Source organism: Thunnus maccoyii, chromosome 17, assembly GCF_910596095.1.
Source record: "Thunnus maccoyii chromosome 17, fThuMac1.1, whole genome shotgun sequence".
NCBI classification, from domain to species: Eukaryota; Metazoa; Chordata; class Actinopteri; order Scombriformes; family Scombridae; genus Thunnus; species Thunnus maccoyii.
The window spans coordinates 24156974-24173843 of NC_056549.1; the positions used below are offsets into that span (position 1 = coordinate 24156974).

The following is a 16870-nucleotide window of genomic DNA, read 5'->3' on the forward strand; positions in this document are numbered from 1 at the left end:
TGGAAATACTCAAGTAAAGTACAAGTACTTCAAATTGTACTTTAGTAAATGCACTTCAGTGTTTATACTTAACCGTTAAGAACTTCTATAATTAGTATTATCAGTTGCATTAGCAGCTCATCAGGTACTAACCGCTATATTTCCGACAGCATTTGAAGGCAACATACGTCTCCAGAGGCAGGAGACACGCCCCTGTCTACTCAGAAGAGGAGACCCCTTCGCTAGACACATCTCGTCTTCTATTGGTCAGTTTTTCCGTTGCTCTGTTTCGAACGGCCTCTGATTGGCTACTGCCGGACTGTCGGCAAAGAAGCATCTGCGGCTCGCGCTGTGGCAGCTGTCCTCGAGCACTCGGCAGGCGCTGGGCAACGGAGAGAGTCTCCTTTGGAGGAGGATCTGGGAACCTGGAAAAAAGGGTAAGAAGCCAAAAAAAAGGCAGAAAAATTGAGATGTCAGGCTTTCTTTTCAAAAGTCCATTAGCCGTTAACAAGAATTGATGCAATTTATTATACATATTTTTATTTTTACCATTAAAATTATGTATTCTATGTCGTGTAACATTAATAACCGTTAGGGTTTTAATGTCAGTTTATTTTCAAACAGGTACATTAACAGTAGTTAGCTTAAAATCAGAGATTTCTGTTCAGATACCTGATGATGCGTGTCTATATCTAATTTGAATGGGAATTTATTCATGCGAGCATTTTCTTTACAAATGAGAGAAAAAAATTAATGGCATTATATGATTTTCACATAAATCCGGCGATAAATCGATAATTTGTTCGTGTGTTACAAAATAGCATTGCGTGCTTTTCGGCGACGAAATATGGGTGAGATGTGAATGTGTGTGTGTGTGTGTGTGTGTGTGTGTGTGTGTGTTTGTGTGTGTGTGTATTTGGCGTGCCATCAGTGCAATAAGGCGATGTGTGTGTGTGTGTTGCCCGTTATGTAAGTCTGATATTCGTTTATGGGTTATTCTCCGTTCTCCCTAATAGATTGAGTCACGGTGATGATGAAGAGGAGGGTCTGAGATTGTCATGCATACAAACGAGTCTTTTGGTGTGGGTGTGTATGTGCACTGCATGATCATGTGTGTGTTTGTATGTAGGGAGCAGGTTGAGTACAGAATGTGAACTGAACAGGTGATTTGAGCCCCGGTTTTATATCCTTTGTTGGGTTCAGTGTGGAGAGGGTTTTGCATGCAGACTTACTCTGTTTTGTGCATCATGGGGTTTTGTAGATGCTCAAGGGTGCTTGAGGGGGGTCCGGGGGTCCTCCATGCAGCACAATGAAGTGAATATATTAGAAAGGATCCTAATGAGATGACGTAACTGTTGGCCTGCACAATATATTCCATTAGGGCTGAAAACATTTTTTTTTTATTAACTACATTATCTTTTAGTCTGCAATCACTCACATTTCAGAGGCAGCAATTACTTGATACAGTTTCTTGGTAAATGGGTGGCACAGTGGTCCAGTGAGCAAGATGGTTTCTGGGTTTCAGTGTTGAGCTTGAATGTTCTCGCTGTGTCTGTATGGGTTTCCTCCTGGTGTTTGGTTTCTTCCTTTAGTCCAAAGACAAGCAGCTCAGGTTAACTGGTGACTGTAAATTTCCCGTAGATGTGAATGCTCGTCTGTTTTAGCCCTGTGATAGACTGATGATCTGTCCAGGGTGTTCCCTGCTTCACACCCATGTCAGCAAGGACAGCAACCCATGTTCCTGCCAAGGATGATGGATGGCTGATACATGATATATGACTTAAACAATCGAGCTAATCAGTTATTAATTGTCCGCAATTAATAATTTTCCATCTACTGACTACCTGTGAAGTCAGCTAATTGTTTTAGTAAATGTTTCTATTCGACAATAGAGTATTCTATTCGGCTATAGAGTAAATCAAATCACCATATTTTAGAGTGGCTCCGTCAAACGAAGACTGGAGTCAAATTCACAAAACCTTTTTAGGAAGTCAGTGGATATAGATAATGAATGAATGAACGGATGGAAGAATAAATGTCTAAAGGCAGGGCTATGCTTGAAATGAATTAGTTCTTACAACACGTCCAACTGTGTCTAAAGCATAGATGTATTGTAGGAACTGGATACCTGACTCAAAGGTGGCACCCATTAACTCAAATGAAAACCGCTCACCTAGTGGGTTTTCTTCTGCATTGTGCGGCTCACTGCACATGTTCATTAATGTTTCTCCCACATTTAAAAAACACTTTTCTGGGTTCTGGCAAAGTTTTACAAATATAAAACCATAATGGATTCAAAATTCCTAATACAGAGAGTAATTATTGATGTTGTTTGCAGTTCTAAGTGTCTGGTCAACAGTTATACAGATGTCTCTTTTATAATAGTGGTATATAGGTGAAATCTCTTTTGGGCTACAGGGGATTTTTTTGTTGCACTACCACAAGTGGCCACTGTGTGATTTAGACCATTGAATACATCCATGGTCTAAGTCTTTATAGCACAAAGTGTTTATGGCTGTTCCCAGAGGCCACACTGTGAAAATGCTGCCATCATACAATAACCCTCTTGAACAGTACACGCTTTTGGACAGTATGTCCTCGAAGGCATTTACAGTTGGCGCTCGCCTGCATAAAAAATGACAGTTGTGAAGTTGAATCAAGTGGTGTGAAGAATAGGAAAACTGCATAAAGTGGGTGTGCTTGTCAGATTGTTGGTTTCAGAAAATTACAGAAATTGTTGTACACAACCCCCAAATCCGACATCAGAAAGGTGTGGGGAAGGAGGTTTCACACGCTGTTTAACCACTGTATAACATAGTTTGAGGCACTCTGACCCCCTTAAAAAACCATGAATGGTCCCTAGATGCTGCCATGCTAATTACATCCCTCAATATGGATGTACTATACTCTTCTCAGAGCCCGAATGTCACATTATATTTTCCATGTCCATGTAGGGTGAAGTGGTGCTGGTGGCATTAATTTCATCATCTGCTGTGGACTTGTAGCCCGAAATTTATAGTAGATCATACATGCCAACTGGACATGTACCAATGCAGACTACTGTAGTGCAAACTGTACTGTGTGGTCAGGTCAAGTTTGTCTTGATGGTGGTACTATAGGAAACATCCTTGGGGATAAATTCACAATTTTTCAAGTTTGTCTTAAAACAATAGTACCTGCAGTGGAAGGATTGTAACAAAAAGAGGGAAATTGGTACTAAAAAGACAGTAATTTGGAAAGATATCAACTTGATTTGCCTAATTTGGAAGACCAAAACCTCATATTTGCTTCTAGTTAACTTTTATTTACATTTTTTCACAGAGGGCAAGCTGTGGATTTTGTTCCCCATCACTAAAAGCACATTTGTAAGGGATATCTTAATGGCTAATGTGAACAAGGGGAATGATTATAGCAAGAAAAACATGTGTTATTATTTATTTGGGCAGCTGACTATTGGTTTTAGAGAAAACTTGAAAAATTGTGAATCTATCCTTTAAAATCAAAGGGGTTCATCCTCTAAGGAGCAGGAATGTGTTCAGTACATTTCATAGAAGCTTTCCCATTAGATTAGCTTTCCCAGTGGATATTTTAGCCTGATGGTGGCACAAGAGAAGGAGTCAAAGGGTGGTCCAGCTAAAGGTCAAAGATCAGACTACATGAAATAAATGCATAAAACAAAAACTGGTAGAATGCACTCAGTAGTGTCATTAACTTTATTCAGCTGATTTCTTCAGCAGTAGATTAGAGCAAAGGGAAAGGTGGAGACACACCTGTCCATCCTTCACAAAAGTACAGAATTGCAGCAGGATGGAGCGCATGTAGAGAGAGAGACGTGCCCCTAATCCTCAGAGTGATGCCCTAGTTAGTTGTGCGACTGCTGTTGTTATTGTCTGTTTATCTGTGTGTGATTCACTAATGGCTTATTCATCCATGAACCTCCAGTAGTACCCACGACCCTTTAAACCTCATTCTGTGACAGTGTGTGTGTGTGTGTGTGTGTGTGTGTGTGTGTGTGTGTGTGTGTGTGTGTGTGTGTGTGTGTGTGTGTGAGAGGGTGAGAGTGTTTTATGTCTATTCTTATCTCCAATCGGTTGTAAATTTGTTTGATGCACGTTTGTTCTGGCTTTTTAAATAGCTCACACACACACACACACACACACACACACACACATACATACATCCTGCACCTCCTCCAGATCAGACAGGAGTCAGCAGCTGTCTAGTCCGTTCTTCTCACTTACAGCATGCATCAACACACACATACATACATTTCCATGACACACGTAGGCCGCATTTACCCAGAAACAGACATCCGAGGATGTCAGCTGCTACGATGTCAGATTTAAACTGTTTCTAAACACGCAAGCTTTTCTTTCTTTTCATCACAGTTTCATTCTTTATTCTACCTTTTTTTTCTGATTGCATCTGGATCACATGTTGATAAGAATTAAACATGTCTATGATAAATTACTTCATTAGTTTAGTGTTTTTTTATGGAGTTTTTAGGTGCTTTTTGTGGAAGTGACTACTTTTATGTTACATGAGGATAAGCATTTTTAAGAAAGCATTAAATTGAAGCTTTAGATGTGCGTTTTCTCAGAACACTGTTATGCAACCTGACCAATTAAGAGTAAGCAACACTGATTGAAAACATGGAACTTGCATGAAAGAAAGCACATTTTTCTTGAATTTTATTTCATTTTAGTTTTGTAGCTCACATTTGTGTTTAATACTACTTTTTTGTCATCTTGTGCTGTATTTTAGTATATGCTTTGTTTAACTAAGAGGATTAACATCGAGATTCCTCAATGAAAGTATCACTTTTCTTATACAATAATGTCGATAACAGACAGTTTATACCTAAAATAGCAGCATGCAGGAACTGTAAAATGGCTGTGTGTCTGGGATGGCTATGTTGTCTGAGTGACTTTGTGAAGATGTGACTTTGGGAGGCAAAATCTGCCTCCTGCTCCTCATTCATAATTAATTAACACCCCCATTAAAAAACTGTCTGCATGAGGAGTGGAGAGAAATCAGGGTGTGTCTCAGCGTGTGCATGTGTTTAATTGTGTGTATCTACGTGTGTGTGTGTGTGTGTGTGTGTGTGTGTGTGTGTGTGTGTGTGTGTGTGTGTGTGTGCATGCTATGGCAGCTGGTCTGAGGGTGAGTAAGTAATGCTGCCCGGTGTATGTCTGTGTCTTTGGTTGTCTGTCTGTCATACCCACTATGACACAGCAGAAAGCACACACGCACACTGACTGCTGACCTACACTGAAGAACTCTAGAATAGCTCCGTGCTTTTAAGTCTGGTGTTCTTTGGAGTTGGTATTTTTGGGTGGAGTTGGGATAAGCCATCTAATTCAATTTTTCCTTTTCAAATTTGACCCCCTGTTCAAGCGTTAAAAGCATTTTTCCTAAGAAAATGCCTTTCCAATGTGACCAAATATGGTAACAGCAGTATCATGTTTTAGTGTAAACAACAACAAGTGTAGCTCTCCAAATTAGTATCGTGTGCCTTCACAGTTGCTGTATCCGGTCGTGTTCAGACCAAATCCAGCAATGCGGCACTACCATGCAGGTCTCTGCGGATGTGTGGGTGTGTCACTACATGGCCCATTTGTGTGATGTGAAATATCTGATCATAGCATAAGTAGAAATACTAACCAGAAATTCCGACTTGCAGCACAACTGAGTGCACAGCGATTTACATCCTCGTACTCCCTCATGGCAGGGTTGTACAGCTCTGGAAAGGTCATCATGGCGGCGATGGGTCTCTCTTCCATCCTCACAGTTCCTCGATAAGCAGCGGTAAATAAGGTTCCTCTTCCCTCGGGCGTCTTCAGTCTGATCACCGGCTTACATGATTGGCCAACACCGCGTGATGCTGGGTTTGCGTTACAGCAAAAGTTAATTCTGGTTCAACTTTCGCCATATGAGCGCTGCCTTTTTTTTGCTGAGCCCTATGAGGTCCTCACTCCTGCAGTCTAAACGCACTGCCTCCATTCAAATGAATGGGAGGGCTGCCGTTTGTCACACATTGCCAGATTTGGTCTGAACGTGGCCTTACAGTAATCTAAGGGCTATTGTTAAAGTCCTCCTCCACTAAAACATTTTTTTTCTTCTTGTTCCTTCAGTGGGATGTTTGAGCTTCACTGTGCAGAACGATGTATGTGCAGAGTTTAACACCAGATGGCTGTTTTCACATTCACCTGCTAAAAGTTGAAAGTGTCTCACCAAAAATCTAAGTTTAAGGTGTGAACCTGTGAGCATGATTAGTGACAGAACTAGTTTGGAGCCAGTTCTGGTCCAGTATTTAACTAACACAAGTGTGATGTGAAAACTTGAAGCCTCAAGTGCAGACAGACACTGAGAATGGACTCTACAGAGAAGTAGGAGACATCTTGTGTCCAGCAGTTAAAATTTTGAAAGGAAAATATTTATATAATATTTGCATATTATAGAGTCTGGGATTTTTAATTAGGGAGGGAGTAAATGCCATTTTAAGGATTTTAACTATATAATTAAACTTTTTTTTGTGGAAAAACCATATTAAACACAAATTATTATACATAAAGCATACATAAACTTATTTTATATACATCTTAAAACATGTATGAAGGGGATCTTCAGGCATTTTTTGTCATTTTTACTTGTATTGTTTAGGCTATCTCATCCTCTGAGGGAGCTACATGGTGGATTGAGACCTTCTGTCCTGTAGTAATTAAAATATGAGTTAAAATTAGTACAAAAATTATTCACATCAAGCCAGCTTCATATAACTAGCGGTGACAAAGATGTTTGCGCCTCCTCACGTCACATCACGGCACCTCACAACACTTCATGTGCACGCTGTTCCATCAGGTCGCATCACGTTGCTTGATGTCACCTCACGTCACTTCAAGTTGCCTCACGTCTCACATCTATAAAAAGTCTCTATTTTCTAATCCAAAAAAACGTAATTGAAGGTAAAACAAAGCTTTATTTGTAAGAAATAAGACAAAGACATTTGGTGAAACATAAGCAGAAACTGAACTACAAAGGTGAAATCACTGATACACTTGACTGGACAGCCAGTCCGACTGCCTGTGACGCCGATTCCTCACGCTAGATTGGCCGGCTTCTGATAACACCCACGTTACAGTTGATATTTTCATAATGTAAGATGTCTGTAAGTAAATAGTTATACATATTTCAATCATAAAGCATTTGGTGATGTCATAATTTAAATTATTTTCTTATTGAATTCATTAATTTTAGTGAAATTGTCAATATAGATAGAGAGACCATGTAGTGTGGTGGTGTATTAGTACCTCATTATTATTTTATTTACAATATTTTAGCAAGATTAGGGTGTATGGATTTGAATCTTTTTTTAAATAATCATAATGCAAGATGACTAATGGAGAATTCTGTTTTGTTTTTTATGACTATACATATGACAGACGTATTGTGAAAACTAAAAGTGACAGTAAAGAGAGATGTTTTTGTTCTCCTGTCCTCTGAGCAGCTGAAGGTTTTATTGTGTGCGTTTTTGTGAGGGTGAATGGTGTCAGTGTGCAGAATGTCAATTATATAAGTTGACTTTAATTTTCTTTGGCTTTACAGTCCTTACGGACACACAAAGCTTCCAGTGTCAGGCGCAGAGGTCTGTTTAGTCAGCGCTCCCAGTCCTACACACACAGTCAGTCAGCTGTGTGGGTTTGGACGGAGCTGACTGGAAAATAGTGACAACAGCAGCTTCAGCTTTAAAGTATCAGATATAGAGAACAGAATTTCATATAGACATCACTCTCTCTGCTGACCTCTCTCTGTCAACTTTACTATTTATATTTCTCTACTTTTCTCTCCATTTTCCCATAAGATTGAATGCAATTATGTGTCTGATAAAAGGAAGAGTTTGTGAAATTTATTAATCTTTTCCTTTTTGCGTTCTGATGTCATTCTTCAATGGGAATCTGCGGTGGAAGGAGACAATGCTTCTGCACTGCAGAACGTAGTTACCTTAACTGTAAACACTCAAATGAGAAACTAAGAAATTCAATTGTACTGCAGTTACATTTTTAACATGTCAACATGAAGTACTTAAAAAGAACAGAACAAACACTTGAGATGGGGACGTTGCAGTTAAATGGTATGCATCTTGACCTCTAGGCTACCAGGATGCCCCATTGTTTTGTCTTGTGTGTTATTTGCTAGTTTTATTGGGCTATAACTATCAGAATGGTATGCCAACAAAGTAGAATAACAACAGCAGACTGTATTTTCCCTGTAATATCCTGTGAGAGTGTAGAGATTTTAATATTAGAAGCTTAAACCCCAGCAGTACTAAAGTAGTCCTTTGATTTGGCCTGCTGGAACTATAACAATCCACTGTTTCTAGTATGGTCAGGTGTCAGTTTCTATTGGATTTGTTGGTTACAACTGTTTATTTGATATTTTCTATACATAAAAGAGACCTAGCGCCATCAGCATCACCTATGTTTTATTTTCATTTTGTAAAAAGAAGATGAACCCCAAACACAAAACTGGAGCATAAGACATTAAGAAGTCATTAAGATTGCATTTAAGACATTAAAAGCAAGAAGACAAAAAGACATTAAAATTGCATTTAAAAGACAATAGAAACAAAAACAAGCAAATAAATAGTTAAAGATAAAAAAGAAGTTATGTATTTAATTTATTGTATTATATTATAGCCGCCGTAAACAATAATGTCTTAGATAAGCTGACAGTTTTAGCAGACCTCAGGTATTCAGGAAGCTTGTTCCACAGGTGGGGAGCATAGAAACTAAAAGCTGCTTGGTTTTTATCCTGGGAACACTGAGTAAACCTGTCCCAGATGACCTGAGGGGTCTGGGGACTTCGTAATTTACAAGCAAATCAGAAATGTGTTTGGGCCCAAGACCATTTAGTGCTTAATAGGCTAGTGATAGGTTTTTAAAATCTATCCTTTGACACAGAGGAAGCCAGTGCAATGATTTAAGCACCGCTGTAATGTGCTACATTTTCTTGGTGTCAGTAAGGACTCTGGCAGCAGCATTCTGGATGAGCTGCAGCTGCCTGATTGATTTTAAGACCTTTGAAGACACTGTTACAATAGTCTAGCCTGCTGAAAATAAATGCATGAACTAGTTTTTCTGTATCGTGTTTCGATTTTGTAGTTGTCATTATGTGGCTGTTGAAATTTAAGTCCGAGTCTGTAACTACACCAAGATATCCAGCTTGATTTGTAGGATTTAGTGTCATTGGGTCAAAATGAGCACTGACTTTTAATCTTTCTTCTCTGGGGCAAAAAACAATTATTTCAGTTGTATAATAATTCTGGCACATCCACTCATTGATTTGTTCAATGCACTTATACAGCAAATGTAAGGGACTGTAGTCATGTGATGACATGTGTTATGTAGAGTTGTGTGTCATCTGCATAAGTATGTTGGGAAATGTTATAATGATCTATAATCTGAGCAAGGGGGGGCATGTTGATGTGAATAGAAGAGGCCTGAGAATGGACCCTTGAGGACCTCCGCATGTGATTTTTGTTCATTCAGATGCATAGTTGCCAATTGATACAAAGTAGTCCCTATCTTGTCAATATGATTAGAACCAATGTAGGACAGCATCAGAGAGTCCCACCCACTTTTCCACTCTGTCTAGCAGTATCTTCTGATCGACTGTGTTGAATGCCGCACTGAGATCCAGTAATACCAAAACCAAAATGAATATCGGAGCACAAATCTGCAATCCGTACAGGCAATATGAATTATGCAATTGCAAACATTTGCTGAAGCAAATCACAGTTTACCCTCTTCATTAAAATTAGAGATAATGGTTTTGATATACACACTCAACACTATGACATCAAATGGACTTAATGATGACTTCAGCTTAAAATGGTTTTAAGTTAGGACTGTTTGTGATCTATATGTCCCTTTATTGCCATCTAATGTATGTCCTTAATAATGAATCAATGATGGTCAGAAACAGTTTTGTGAAGTTACATATTGTATGTAATGGGGTTTAAATCAGAATTAACTATATACTTGTGATCGGTCCCTGTATCTAGAACCATGGGATCAGAAAAGTGACTCTGCCCTTGTACATATGACTGAATTAAACCTGTATACTTCAAACACTCTGAAGAAGGCTCTGTGCCGAAACGTGCAAGCGTTTTCTATCGTGATGTGAGCCAAATAGACAAGTGAAATGTTAGTATTTTGTTCCCCTTGACTGGAAATTTGAGATGTGCTACCTTTCCATATTTTTCGAACATGCTCACTTTCAAAAATGCTTGGCAAGAAATTGGATGAACCATTTGTCTATCACCATCTATCAGGGACTAATGTCTCACTGTCATCACACCTAAACCAGGCCCGTAGCTGCCAGTAGTTCCTCATAGGACACTGATTGGTCTGAACCACTTCAGTAGTAGTTCATAACTTGATCCCTGACAAGATGGATTCTCATGTGATTGCGTGATCGCGTGATCTCCAGCTGCCTGGCAAGGTAATGCTCAGATGAATGTCGTTTAAGACTTTCATGAGTGAGTCTCTGTGCTGTAGTGAGGTTGAAATCCAGACTGAAAAACACTGAAGAAATTATTTTGCACCAAGAAAGCGTTGAGTTGCTGAAAAACAACCTTTTCAAGGATCTTTCCTAAAAAAAAGTAGGTTTGATATGGGCCTGTAGTTATTTATTAATGAGGCATCCAGATTAGCCTTTTTTAAAAGCAATTTAATAACTGCAGTCTTCAGGGCCCTTGAGAAAAGTCCTGACTGAAGTGGTTTTATGCTGAGGCACAGGCAACATAGCCATTTTGCCTGAGGTGGAGTTACAGACTCTTTGCCTTATCCTCAGAATTTTATCTGTAAAAAAAGATGCAAAGTCATTGCACGACTTCGTGGATAGCAGTTCAAGAGGCACTGATGCTGAAGGGTTTGTCAATTTTTTCAGTGCCAGTAAATAAGGTGTGTGCATTGTTGTTTTATTAATAATCCTGGAGAAAAATGACTGCCTTGCCCTTTTAGATGCAAAGTCTCTCTTTATAGATGTTATAATGAATCTGGAGTTTGTTTTTTCGCCACCTTTTTTGAGCTGTGGTATTCCTCCATGGTTCTTTTTTCTTACCAGAGACAACTTTGGTCTTCACGGTATCAATAACATTTATAACTTCAGAGCTAAAGCTGTCCACGGGATCATTGACAGGAACTGAAGGCAGAGCTGGTGTGGGTTTAAAAGCCTGGGTAAATATTGTACAGGTGTTTATGTTGATATAGCGTTTTCTGATTATCTCTGTTTTACTTCTGCTGGTGTAAGCAGAGATGGTCATTTTAAAGAAGACAATAGCGATCAGAAAGGGATTTTTGCCAGTAAATGAGTGGGGGGCTCTGGGTGCAGGCAACATGGAGGGAAGGTAAACATTGTTCATTTGCATATACTGCCCACATTGTAATGATACAATGCTGGTTGAAAATTGGCAAAGTTTCCCTTTAGCAACAGAATGCAACATCTTCAGCATAACTGTGATGCTTTCCTCAAATCTTTCTAATACTCAAAATAGAAAATTGTTCCAAACCACTAACTGCCCTGACGGGAGCACTACGGGTAAAGGTCAGAAGGTCAGGCAGGTTGGGCTTTTATTTAAAGCAACCAAAACAATATCTGTCTGTGTTTGTGTTGATTTTATATCAATTTGACCTCAACTGGCAAAATCAGTCTTGGTGTTTTAGTATGCCTGACCATACTGGCATGTGTTTGCGTGTGTGTGCGTGTTTGCATGTGTGTGTATAGCCATTTTTCCACTGAAAGCCCTCCAGTTCCCATCTCCTGGGAAACCAATCTTTTATTCTGGCTGCCAGGCCTGTAGGGCACTGCTTTCCATACTGCACACCCCCACCACCATGTTTACCACCATCGCTGTGTCTTTCATCTCCACACAATCATCCCCTTCTACTCTTCTTCTTTCTATCAGTGGACTCATGGCTTTCTTCAGCCATCCCTATTCCTCAGGCTCTCTTTTTTTCATCTCATCTTTCTGTCCCCCTCATCTCAATCTTCTCTGAGCTCTCTAAAATCACACTGACCTTGAGCTTGACCCGCACCTCTGTGTTTTGAGCAATATACTGCTAGCACTGAGTGTACTATCGTTCAGACTAGTGAACACAAATGAGTTAGGATGCAGCACTGAAAGAGCTTTGATCTACCAGGCGTACATGGGTGATTTTTGGTCCATCATTGGTCCATTTGAGTCTCATCTGGTTTGGGATACAAATTTCAGGATCCAGATCTTTTCACTCATCAATATGTTCACTGTTTTCTTTCTTCCCCTGTCGTTCCCCTCTTCTCTCCTCTCTTTCCTCTCTCTATTCTCCTCCATCTCTTTGAGTTGATTCTGTGTGACTAGGAGACTATTGTGTCCTGCCATCAAACACATTACATACAGCCATCCATGCAGAACACACACACACACACACACACACACACACACACACAGTGGGATGTTTGTCGAAGGACCTCTCAGTTTGTTGATCCCGTTAGACTTACTCAAGCTGCTCTTTTCAATATCTAGCAGTTTCAGATATGAGAGCAATAAGTTCAACCCATGTGGTAAAAATACACTTTTCATGTACACATTTCAAGGTTTTATTGTCATTCCAACAAATTTCTTGGGTCCCAGTGCTAATATATTTAAAAAAAAAAAAACAGTTAAAATCACAAAATATTGGAATAAAATATTGAAAATAACAAATACAACTATAAATGATAAACATGAAGTGTCAATAATTTTTTGGCAATAATTTGTACAAATTTAGGCAATTGAAATGCTCAAAAAATTATTTTGATAATTTCAATTCATCATATTATTCTTACTCTTTCATTCAAATCTCCCTCTCATTATCTTAAGGTGTTTTAAACAAATTTGCTTAAAATTCCCAAACCATCAGTCATATGTCTTTGCTCACCTTTATTACTGTAATTATAACAGGTTTAAATATTTTGGAAAATGAAACAACAGGATCATACATTGAATAGGAGTCTATTAAAATTTCCAAAGCACATAAACTGAGTACCACATCTACTGTAACACAATCTAAAATTACCATAGCCAAAAGGTATAGTTATCTGTAGGAAAAGAGGGGGCAGGGACCAAAAAATGCACACAATAACCACCAGGCATTCATCTTGAAAAGTGCTCATTGTGCAACATACAGTAGAAATGCCTGAAATGAGGTTAATTAGATCCATGTTTCTTTACTAGAAGCTCTGTGGGATCATTAAAATTCATCTTGTTTTATATATCGGTAGCCAGCTGCATCCATTATTGAATGCTCAACATGTCCACTATGAAGTGAAGTCACATCTGCCTCCTTAACATCAATCTGTGGAGACAAACTTCAAAATAGTGCAACTATTAGTCATTGAACACCAACTTTCTGCCATTGAGCTCGTTAGTAGGATGGTATGTACTGTCCTTTATCAATCCCCTTATTATTAATAATGATGTATTAAGGAAGAGACCAGTGTAGGAAGTATGTTAAAGTCATGAACATCAACCATGTTTCCCTGTTCTCCACCAGTCTGTTATCAGTTATATCCAGATACTGTATCAGTTATACCGACACTATATCAGTTGTATGCAGATACAGTAATCCATTTGTAAATTATGTACTATGCACTGCTCACTACTTAATATTTCATAGGCTGACACACTCAAAGCTTGGAGGAAGTTTTCTGTCTCCTGAGATCAAAGACATGTCTCATAAACAGACGAGCAGACTTGCGTAATTATAGATGCTTTATCCTCTTGTGCTCTGGAAATAAGAGGCAACATGGTATCTGTTTTTTAATGTGTGAAAATGTTTTTTCTAGATTTTCGAGATTGTATTAATATAATTTCTGTAACAAAGGCTGTGAAACACACCACTTACTTTGCACTTGCCCTCTAAGCCACCATAACGCCACTCTGGATGTTTGTTTCCCCTTTTGCATTCATCCTTGTTGGCACTGGCTTTAGATTTGTTCAGGAATGACTGTTAAAGGGCTTCATGACTTCAGTAAGGCCAGGTTCCTTCCACATACCTATCTACCTCCTCGTCTGATTAAATCTCCCAGTCTCTCTGTCAAGACTAGAGCTGTTTTTTGTTGACCAAATAGTAATTCAGATAATACTTGCTTTTAATGCTGTTGTTTTTGTGGCTTACAAATGTCTCTGTATGTAAGGCCAAGTCTGGGAAGGAACTTGGCTTATGGTTGCCTAATGGTTTACATTAGGCAAAATATAATTTACTTTGTGGTCAAATTCATTTGTGCAGGAAAATATTGAAACACAGTCTTATGGAAGGAGTGTTGAGAGTTGAAAAAATATTTTTTTTTTCCATTTGGACTGCCACTCAGTCACAAAGATGCCAAATGAGTCATGCATGCATAACCCAGTTTTATTCCCACAAGTGGTTTCCCTTGCAGACGTCAGGCTATGTATTAAAGGATATGGCTGGTGATTTACTATATTTTTCTTATTGTCGAAAAATCTCATGTGCAGAGCCAAACCAACAATGAATTGATCTACTAACAAGTATTGTATGTGTATCCAAAGCCTCATATATCTTATTTTTCTGTGCTGCAGACCTCTGTTGTTTTCCAAAAACTATTCAAAACACGTCAATGAGCTACACTGTTCCGTTGTAAAAGGAAACACCACTATGCAAGGCAGACGCTATGCATAGTGTTGTCTGCCTTACACAAACAGAGTAAAAACATTTGCTTTTATTAGTCTTTGTAGCCGTTTCTAAACAAACTATTGTGACCATAGTCTTCAATATGAAGGAACATGCGTGGCTCATTAATGTGCTTTTAATCATTTTGGAACAACAACAGAGGTCTACAGCACAAAGGAATACGATATACCAAGCTTTTGATAGACACAATACTTGCAAGTGGGATCAATTCTTTGTTAGTTTGGCTCTGCACATGAGATTTTTTGACAATAAGAAAAAAATAGAATATAGCCAGCCCTATCCTTTAACAATGTCTTCATCCTACATGTATGTTAAATGCCCCTTTTTGTTCCTCTGGTAGGACAATGGCTACCAACATGGGGTCCATGCGTATCCTCATCAAGGGAGGGAAAGTGGTCAACGACGACTTCACCCAGGAAGCAGATGTCTACATTGAGAACGGCATCATTCAGCAGGTAGTCCACATTAACACACACACACATACACATACATGAGTAGGCTTTCTTATTCTGCATACACATGCACATGTATTTTTTTTTCAGGTACTCACATTCACTGTCCAGTACAGTATGTCCCCAGCTGTTATTGTGACTCACCTCACAATAATACAGTATGAAGAGAATGAACCACCCAGTGAACTCAGTGGCCCTATGCCATGATAATGAACACTATAATTATCTCACAGAATGTTGTCATGGAAATGAGCATCGGTTTGTGTGAAGATGATGCATTTGACTCAGAAACCTGGAAAGCTCAGCTTTACTCCCACTGAAACACTTTACTGCCATGGCAGCACATGAGCTTTCTCATATATTTTGTCAGCACTTGCTTCCATCGACACAATAGCATCATAAATCATACCGCTGTTGAAACAATCTGTAAGTAATCATTGAAAGAGGGTTCTGTATATCACCATGCTCAGTTAAACAGAGCCTCATACTGCTAAAAAGAACCATTTAAGAAAGCATAACTGAAAGAACACAAAGACACACACACTTACTAGGTTGTTTATTCTAATTTGCCAGTATCACAGTATCTGTTTTTCAAGGCATTATGTAAATGATAATGCAGATTAGGGAGTCCCAGTAAAAAAAAAGAGATTAGATGAAGGCCAAAAACACTTTGATGCAAAGTGGCATTCCCCCTCCAAGTCCATGATACTCCGGTGAAAATGCAAAGTACTGTATGTGTTGGCACAATGTTTGTCAGCTTCGCAGTGAACATTTATTACTCAAGCATGCAGGAGAAGCCAAAGCCAAGTAACAGGTGAAAGAAGTGGTGAAATATGAGAATTTAGGCCTGCAACTAACGACTATTTTCATTATCTATTAATATGCAGATTTTTTTCTTAATTAATCGATTAGATGTTTTGTCTATAAAATGTCAGAAAATGGTGAAAAATGACCATCACAACTTCCCAGAGCCCATGATGACGTCTTCAAATTCAAACCTCAAACATCATCAGTTTTGTATCTTGTATGACAAACAACAGCAGCAAATTCTCACATTTGAGCAGCTGGAGGCAATAAATGGTTGACATTAACCAACCATGACTGAAACAATGAATCAATTATAATTGGTAACCAATACAACAACAGAAAAAAATGTTAGTTACCAGCAGAGGAAGACCTTGTAAAATCCTTAAAGGGCAGATACCGGTATTCTCTAGTCCAGCTTAATGATCATGTTTATTACGGACCACATTCTGTGATTTCACGATGGTTAAAACTCTGTCCAGAACAGTGAAATTATAGAGGAGCACTGTAATTATTTTATTCCCCACGTCCCCATGTAATGATAATTCTGTACGAATGGGGCTTTAGTGTCTGTTAACATGGACTACTGCAGATTAAAAGCTCATGGATCCAAATATAGATGACCTTTATAGCTGTTAAATGTTCTCTGGTTCACATGCATGTTACGGAGACAAAAACATTAAATGTATTAATGAAGTTGTGTAATGTGTGTGTTTGTGTTCTCTCTGGCAAGGTTGGAAAAGAACTGATGATACCAGGTGGCGCCAAGGTGATTGACGCCTCCGGAAAGCTGGTGTTGCCGGGCGGAATAGACACCAGCGTGCATCTGCAGCAGACTTTCATGAACGCCACCATCCAGGATGACTTCTACAGCGGGACCAAGGTACACACACACACACACAC

General features: G+C 39.0%; 1 protein-coding gene across 1 annotated transcript in view; it reads left to right on the forward strand.

Moving 5' to 3' along the window:
- Nucleotides 1–309: 309 nt before the first annotated feature.
- The window catches only part of LOC121882689 (dihydropyrimidinase-related protein 5-like), a 29987-nt gene continuing 13426 nt past the window's right edge, over nucleotides 310–16870 (forward strand). Inside the window, exons 1-3 of the mRNA XM_042391105.1 lie at nucleotides 310–416; nucleotides 15052–15166; nucleotides 16701–16850. Coding sequence (XP_042247039.1) covers nucleotides 15056–15166; nucleotides 16701–16850 — 261 coding nt within the window. The 5' untranslated portion in view covers nucleotides 310–416; nucleotides 15052–15055. The remainder of the gene's footprint in view (nucleotides 417–15051; nucleotides 15167–16700; nucleotides 16851–16870) is intronic.